The sequence below is a fragment of the Lissotriton vulgaris genome, chromosome 1_1 (genome assembly GCF_964263255.1).
Source record: "Lissotriton vulgaris chromosome 1_1, aLisVul1.2, whole genome shotgun sequence".
NCBI classification, from domain to species: Eukaryota; Metazoa; Chordata; class Amphibia; order Caudata; family Salamandridae; genus Lissotriton; species Lissotriton vulgaris.
Window position 1 is genome coordinate 119126078 of NC_141685.1, and position 8646 is coordinate 119134723.

Genomic DNA, 8646 nt, shown 5'->3' on the forward strand with positions numbered 1-8646 from the left:
TCAGTCCGAGCCCGCTCTACCACCTGGATGGCTCTATGCGTGGGACCTCCTCTAGGGGTCTGACCTCTAACTCCTTGGGAGAGTACTGGATTCTGTAGGATTAGGCTGGGTGCCCGGCAGCGCAATCGTTCAAGGCTTTCATTCAGCCATCTTCCTGTGTCTGCCTTTCACAAGATTATGCACGTTTCAAATGTAGTTTATTCATTTTGATATCATTCGACATGGCAAAACAATTTGTTTTTAATTCTTTAACGGTCTATACAAAATGTAAATAGATTTATCATTTTATGTTACTGATATGAGTGAGTGCACACTTATTGTTAATATATCAATCTGCTTTATTTTATGTTGGTCTCATTTATCCTTGCCTCAAAACCATACCAACTCTATCCCATCGGAAAAGTACATGCATTACTTCCAGAATGCTGCCATTCACTGTTAAATATTTTCGTTAAAATTAGTTTACACTTTGAAAGATATTTCACTTTAATTTTAATTTTTTTTTGTTATACTGCAGGTGGCTCCAAGTGTGGACAGGAACAAAACTTAAGGATTCTGTCATTTGCAGCAAATAGACTACAAAGAGAGAGATGTTCCAGAGATTTTAGAAGAAACCAATTTCTAAAAGCTGGATTTGGCTAGGAAGAAACGACAATACAGAGCAGAGTCGCTGACTGATTGTAAATGCAGTTTCTGGATTCTCTCTAATTTCTTATGTCAATGAACCCTTAAGTTGGGGGCAGCAAGGACACACATGATCGAGGAGATGGAGGGTTTTTTGACTGTCAAGCAAGAGCCAGAACAGCAGCACAATTTGAATCAAAAAACAGTGTACATTATTTATAAGACTGTGCAGATTGCAGAAGTAGTGTACCCATGCACTTCACAAGAGACTTGTAATTTGAACAGGACAGTACAGAAAAAGAGGTGCACAGGAGAGATACCTTATCAATGTTCCGAATGTGAGAAAACCTTTACTCAACAATCCTACTTGACTCGATATATGAAATCGCACTCTGAACAAAAGCCTTATCAGTGCTCTGATTGTGAGAAAAGATTTAGTCAAAAGCACTATCTGACACGACATGAAAGAACACATTTGGGACAAAAAATATATCAGTGCACTGAATGTCGAAAAAGTTTCAGCAAAAAAGCGAGTTTAATTCAGCATGAAGGTGCACATGCAGGAGAAAAACGGTATTTGTGTTCTGAATGTGGTAAAACATACCGTCATAAAATCAGTCTCACATTACATGAAAGATCACACTTGGGACATAAACCATATCAGTGCACTGAATGCCAGAAAAGCTTCCACGATAAAAGTACTCTTGCTAAGCATGAAAAAATTCACACTGGAGAAAAGCCATATCAGTGCAATGAATGTGAAAAATGTTTTACTAAGAGATGTAGTCTAACTCAGCATGAAAAGACACACACCGGAGAAAAACCCTATATGTGCACAGAATGTGAAAAAAGCTTCAGTCAGAAAATCCATCTTGTACATCATGAGAGAACCCACACAGGAGAAAAGCCCCATCAGTGTGAAGAATGTCAAAAAAGCTTCAGTCAGAAAATTCATCTGACCCAGCATGAGAGAACTCACACAGGGGAAAAACCCTACTGGTGCAGTGAATGTCAGAAAGGATTCAACCACAAAATTAGCCTGACTCACCATGAGAGAACGCACGCTAGGCACGCCTCTGCTCAGGAATGATGTTCATTCACATAATTCCATGTAAACTAAAAGAAAGTACAACATATGGACATTAACCTGAACTGAATCCCTACAAATGCAGTGAATATTACGCAAGCTCTAATTCTGAAATCCATCTTAATGATGAGATAGCATGGAATTGCCCAAAAAAAGTTAGCAGTGCGCTGCAAAACCAAGCGGCTAGTGATAACAGTGTTTGAATGTATGAATAACTCAGTCTGCCTAGGCGTATGAGGGAGAAAATATCCGGTTTGCATGAGAAATAATATCTTTGAAAAGCTAAAGTGAGAATGGTAATCTGACTTAATGGGTGAGTGCAAATCTAGCTTAGTTGCAAACCTGTTTAAGGTGGAACTTGTTAGGGCTTTTTTTTAATTACAAAATCCCCCAACGCCCCTGCATTCCCGCCAACGCCCCCCATCCCCCCCCAACGCCCTCGCATCCCGCCAACGCCCCCGCATCCCCCCAACACCGCTGCATCCCCCCAACGTCCCCGCCTCCCCCCAACGCCCCCGCCTCCCCCCAACGCCCCCGCTTCCCCCAACGCACCCTCATCCCCAACGCACCCGCATCCCCAACGCCCCCGCATTCCTAACGCACTCCAGTCCCAATGCACCCTCACCACACACCTCATTCACCCCATATCACACACCCCCCACCCACACACATCCCACCCCCAACACACTCACACTGTTTTATAAACATTCCCATGCCAAACGTTCAGCAGATTGACATAAAATAAGTTGCAGTAGTAAGAGAGCTGCTCCCTCCTGTGACTTTGCTCATGGAAAAGATCAAGGCGATTACATATATAAAAAAGAAAATTGTGATGAGCAGAAAAGTGGAAGCAGTTAACTGAAATGCTCTTCTCTAAATTCCTACAACAAGCTAATGAATGAAAGCCAACAGGGTAATTTAAATGTGCTGCTATTCAAAAAGCCAAAGAGACTCTAGCCTTGGCACGTTGTCATACTAGTAAAACAAATACTTATTGAAACGTCCTGACTGGTGAACAGTATATTAATGTGGTAAGTTGTGTATGGACTCTAGTGTGGGAATTGTAAAATATGTACCAGAGAACAATGCATGGAGATTTTTTGAAGAGTGTCAAATGTTAGAATATGCCTTTAGGGACAAAAAATGAAAAATCACAAACCATTGTGACCAAGTGTAATCGATTGCGACCAATTGTTGCCCAGTATGTCCTATTAAAACCACTTCAAAGATATTGCCTGTGAAAGTGAAAACACAATCAATTCTACAAATGTTTTTATTTTTGCACAGATGATATTGATAGTATTTGTCAATAGTGTAAAGATTAGTAATGTAGAACATTTCACTGACATATCCTTCCTCATGGAATCTTTTGTTATGACTCCTGCTGTGTGTAAAATGAAAGCCTATTCAGCGACCTAAATCAGAAGAAAACATAAATAGTCTATCTATAAAGACGAAATCACGCAAACATCTGAAATATGGTAATATTGCCCCTGTGCACAAATTAAGAAGTGCAGGTGTTTGAAAAAGCTTCTGCAAAACTGATCCTAATGTTTCATAGTGCAGAATACAAATGGTCTGTCATTTTTCACGATAGATGCAACTTTGCCTCGGGGTGGGACTGGGGGTGGGGGGGTCATCCAGCACCAACAACCCGAACTGACATCTGTTACCAAAACCCAGTACTGACATTAGACCCCAACATCCAGGACTCACAATAAGTTAACATCTTCCAACAACCAGAGCTGACATCAGTCAACAACATCCAGGACTGACATCAATTATCAGCATTCATCAACTGATCCGTGAGTTAGACTGAGGCCCGGCTGACTGACAGTTGTCGTAGCTTAACTCACTGGAACCTAAGGGCCATATGTAGAAACCATTTTTGCAGTCTGGCCGTTTCTGGCCCCAAAACATACTTTTACATATATACAAAACATACTTTTTACATATATACAAAACATACTTTTACACATGTACAAAACATACTTTTACACATGTACAAAACATACTTTTACATTTGTACAAAACACAAGTTGTGGTTCGGTAGCTCATTTCCGAATTTCAATTTGTCTTTGCGATTCAGTATTTGAAAGCGGCGTGTTTAGGACGTCCCTCCCAAATACTGAATCTGAATGGGATGTATGAATGTTTTGCGACCAAATTACAGTTGCATAATTTTCAACTTTTACTGACTCCTTGAAGGAGGTGTTAACCCATTTGCAATGGGACCCCTTCCCCTTTGAGAATAAAAAAAGAATATATGTTAACAGCAGGGAGTGGTCCTATGGAGACCACTGCCTAATCTAAAAAAAAAAACAATTAAACTTCAAGGTTTTTCTTTTTTTAAATGCATCCTGTGTTCCTTTAAAGAAAATGGGCTGCATTTAATTAAACAAAAGTTGCTTCATTAATAAGCAATCAGACATGGTGATCTATGATGGCTGCTATTCCCAGCGGGTCTCAAACTGCAACTTACCTCATGAATATTCATGAGGTAGGGAGATTTGCAACAACCTAGGAATCGCTGAATAAAACTGAAAGAATTTCATACATTTGGGATAGCGATTTCCTAACTCTGATTCACAAGAATCGCAATTAGGAAATCGCTTTCCCTAAAATCTGTACATATGGCCCTACGCTGCTTCTTATATCACCTGAACCTGCTGAAATCACTAGAAATACATCAATTTATTTTGTTTTTGAATCCTCAGGTGATTAAGTCCACACATCCATAAATGTTTGCTTTCATTTGTTCAGGCAAAGTGATCTACTGAATCAAGGCAGACAACTTATTGGTTGTCTGCGTTTGCCTGCCCCCAGTCCCTTCTCAAAGCAGTGTTAGCGCTGCAGCCTGCTGAGTATAAGGGGTTAATTACCAGGGCCTGTTCACCTTCAGTTCCAGAACTCTGTAATGTGCCAAAATAAAATTAAAATTAGTCTCTGAGGCAAATTCTTGTCACTCATGTTCAGTTAAAAATAAAATAAAAAACTCCGGAAACACACAAGAGCTGAGACATTCACCGGAAGGCTGTAAAACTCTACATTTGGTAACCAGACAGTATTCCAAACATCTTGGCTTCTGTGGTGTGGCTTGGAGTGACCATCCTATAAATCTTACTCCTCCCACATACTCTGAAAAATGTTACTGATTTTGTATATCACAGACCCTGAACATGGGGATTGTTTCCACTGTAAGAAATATCCCACTCATCACCCTTTACCCTGGTTTTTCTGCATAATGCCAGAAGCTGAGCAGTATACATAAGCTTTCCTGTTTTCAGTTTCTATTTTTGGTAAATTCTGGTGGTGTTTTTTCAGTGTTTTCCAGTGATTTCCATACCTCAAAAAAACTGTGCTTTTCAGTGTTTACTCATTTTCGCGCCATAAAAAACAACCGAAACAGTGTTTTGCCGTTGTTTATGGAACGCTTTGCTTTTATGAATGCTTTTTTAATTTTTCTTTAGAAATTGTATACTGCTCTACATTTCAGAAGCTTAATAAAGTCATGAAATACTTTCCATTTTCCTTTGATTCTGCAGCTCAGATTTAACAAGCATTTGCAATGCAATAGATCTTGCATTTATGCAAGTTTAAGCTATTGGCATTGTAAATGACAAAGCCTTTTATTTATGTTTTAAAAACGAAAACATAAATAAAAGGCATCAGTATGATGGGGAGGAAGAGGCAGTGTATTAGCATATTAGTTTACAGTTAATGCAGAGATGCATGCAGAACATGTAGATGTTTGTAGGATTTTGAACTGTGTGTAATTCCTCATAGATTGTTAATTCTACAGCAATGCAATGAAAGCAGATGGATTTTCAAAATTCTCGTGGAATTAGCTTTGGCACCTGCTGCCCATTCGTACACCCTCACCAATTTTGTCTACCTCCGCACACCTCTTCGCCCTAAGACTCTAAAGACTCGTTTTAGAGGGTGAGCACACTGAAATCATGGAGGATGGACTAATTTATGTAATGTGCGGAAGGTTGTCAGGTGAGGTCAATGAAATTGATGGGCGTCATTTTGCTCGTTTTGGATGGCGAAGATGAATCCATGAAGGGGGATTCCCTCCAAAAGAGGGTGGGAGTTGCTTAGTATTTTCTACAGTTCAGCATAGAAGTGTAATTCCCACAGAAATGATGCGTCGCAGACTCTGAAAAGCTGCACAGCCACTACACAAATAAAAAACACTTATCCAAGAACATAAACCCTAAAAACGGTCATAGGTAAAACCAATTTTCTCCAAAGAAGCTCCTTTTCACATGCATTCTCCTAAAACAATATTAACCAAAAAGCACTATATGTGTGTGCACAAAACACACTGAATTCTCTTCTTGCCCTTTATAAATAACATTACTCGACGCAATAGTTAGGTTGGCCCTGCAGCAATACATACCTCTTTGTCACCACGTTTCTCTGGAAGCGGCGCTCAACCTGCTGAGGTGCTCAAGAATGCACCCGTTTTTCCTGTGAATTGGTATCAATAGTAAAGCTCTGAACTCTGACCCAGCGAGGTATCTCCCCATTAGTTTTAAAGGAAAGACGCTACAGCCTAGTCCTCTATACCTGGCCTAAGGCTGTGCTCCCCTCGCCTTGTACTTTCTGTCCACGGTACAAGCCACACTCCCTTGCCCACAGGTCACTGTTTACACAGGGTTAGATTGTGGCTCGTGAGACATCTGTATTTTTTCAGGGGGTTTGTGTAAATGTGTATGCCCGGAATGTACACTGCAGGATGATGTCAGATAGCTGTTTATAGTCACCAAGCTGAACAGCCCAGGTATTGTTTCAACCACCGAGCTAGGAACGTGACTATTTATAGTGTACTGTTCACATAATTTAAACAAACACGGCCAAGATCACGCAAGCAAACGGTTTTATAACTCGAGGTCAGCCTGTCAATGGGAGAAGAGAAATCAATTGCACTGAGGAAAAAAATGCTGCGATTACATAGCTGTGGGGAATGTGTTGCATACATAGAGTGCCTCAAACAAATATATGCATATCAAAATCTAACAAAAAGAACAAGGGAAATAGAATTTGCTCTTTTGATTTTAAGAAAAGTTTACAAATAAGGCCATTTTAATGATAGCGAAAAAAATAATAACTTGCCATGACGTTTTAGATTCCAGCAACATCAATACTACCCGTTTACTACTGCATAGCAGCAGCAGGCGCGCAACACCCAATGGGCTCACGGGGCTTCAGCCCCACTAACCCCCCCGTCGTGTGTGTCAGCCGGGGGGGGGGGGAGACAGCTTCGCGGGCTGGCAAGCATCAAATTGCAGCCGCACCAGAGTACTTAACAGGTCTTTCAAAGACCATTTACTTGTAAATGAGGCTGATTTACTTTCAAATGAGGTACAGCCACTCCGTCCGTGGTGGAAGAATCAGCCCCCCCCCCCGAAATATTTTCAAGCCCCCCCCTCGAAATTTGGCTCTAGTTGCCAGCCTGAGCAGCAGTGCCGGTAGCAGGTAGAATTAAGAAGGAAGGGTCAGTAAACAAAGTTCATTGTTTCCTCGCACAAATCAGACAATCATTGTCAGTGCCTGCAGAACCCTAGAGTTTGGTCTTCATTTCTCCTAAGCACCTACGCATGTGCATCAGTTAACTGGCTGCTCAGATGCACCTTTGGTTGTGGTCTGAGCTGTAAACCATTAAAAACGGAGCACAACTTATTGAAATGTGTAGAAATTGCTTTCGGAGGAGGTTCTCTCATTGTGGTGTACAAGAATAACTTACATCCCTAAAAAAACAAAAAAAGGAAAAACACATTTCGATTCAATAGGAAGTCACAACACTTCTACTTCTTATTTGTAAGGAATTCCTTCTGCCCCTTCTTGCCAAATCTGCGAACTCTGTAAATGGTCTCCAGCTGTTTCTCAATTTTTTTAATAATGTCCACCTCATCGGGAATGTGAACATAGCGGACGTTCCGGCCTCTCACAAACAGGTCATCCAGCTCGGAAACAAGTTCCTTCCGGTCTGTGTAGGTCACCTCCACGAGGCGGATGTTCATAAAGGCGTCCACATTGATGACACTTCCCTTTGCGGTGCTCTCGTCCCATAGATCCACAGTGGTGACAAGCCTGTGAATGCCTTACAGCAGTATTATCAGGCTGTTCTCTGCAATAGTCCGTTCCTTGATGAAGTGAGTGACTTCCATTGTAGGGCAGCAAAGCTCACTCGCCCTGAGCTGGCGGAATCATCCCTGATGGGGTTTCAAGATCGCTCACCCGTCAGTCTCTCTTCTTCCTCCAAGGAATGAGCTTTCAGCATGGTCGTAAAAATATGCCGATCTGACTAACACTGCAAGATCCCAACTTCTCAGAAAGAACAAATCTGTATCCCGTGCCACCATTATTTATAGGCAGAGTATGTCATTGAACCTCGAATTTGGAGATAATAGCAAACACACAGGACGTTTAAACAAGAAACGTGGTTGCCACCTCTTTCTCAAGTGCCCGTGCCCCGGCGCCCACTCCTTTATTAACATCTTGTTAAGTAAATGGTCCTTTTAAAGACCTGTGAAGTACTCGGGTGTAGTCCTATAAGAGAGACGGCAGACCACAACAGCTCCTCTCCCCCCCCCACGTGAGCTAAGCAGGGGGCCTGGTGTAGCACCATATATATGCATGTCATTATTTATTCCCAATCTGGGCAACACAGGATTACATTCTGAGACTGTCTGATTATTCTGTCATGTGCACTGGTCACATTAACTGACTGAGCAGAAATTCCAGATGTCATTTTTTTAAATTGCATGTACTTTTCATTTTCGGTATTTGTTTTAAATGTTTTACCTAGAAGTGAAAGGGTAACAAAATAGCTGTGGAATATTTCGTTGTGTCCTTTTCCGCTTGGATGCTGATGCTGACTTTGCACTGTAAATGTGTCATTTAACAGGTGCTGAGTTTTGCGTCTG

The 8646-nt window shown here is 41.3% G+C and overlaps 1 protein-coding gene and 1 pseudogene across 1 annotated transcript; one reads left to right on the plus strand and one right to left on the minus strand.

The window, feature by feature from the left end:
• Positions 1–547: 547 nt before the first annotated feature.
• LOC147737700 (uncharacterized) lies at positions 548–1714 on the plus strand. Its single transcript, XM_086942434.1, has one exon. The coding sequence runs from the start codon at positions 755–757 to the stop codon at positions 1712–1714; it is 960 nt and encodes a 319-aa protein (XP_086798560.1). The 5' UTR covers positions 548–754.
• Positions 1715–7524: 5810 nt separating this feature from the next.
• Positions 7525–7887, minus strand: LOC147737701 (U7 snRNA-associated Sm-like protein LSm10; annotated as a pseudogene).
• Positions 7888–8646: the final 759 nt, after the last annotated feature.

Bases quoted from the DNA above. Each gene is read 5' to 3' on its own strand.
- LOC147737700 (XM_086942434.1), top strand. From the start codon at position 755: ATGATCGAGGAGATGGAGGGTTTTTTGACTGTCAAGCAAGAGCCAGAA.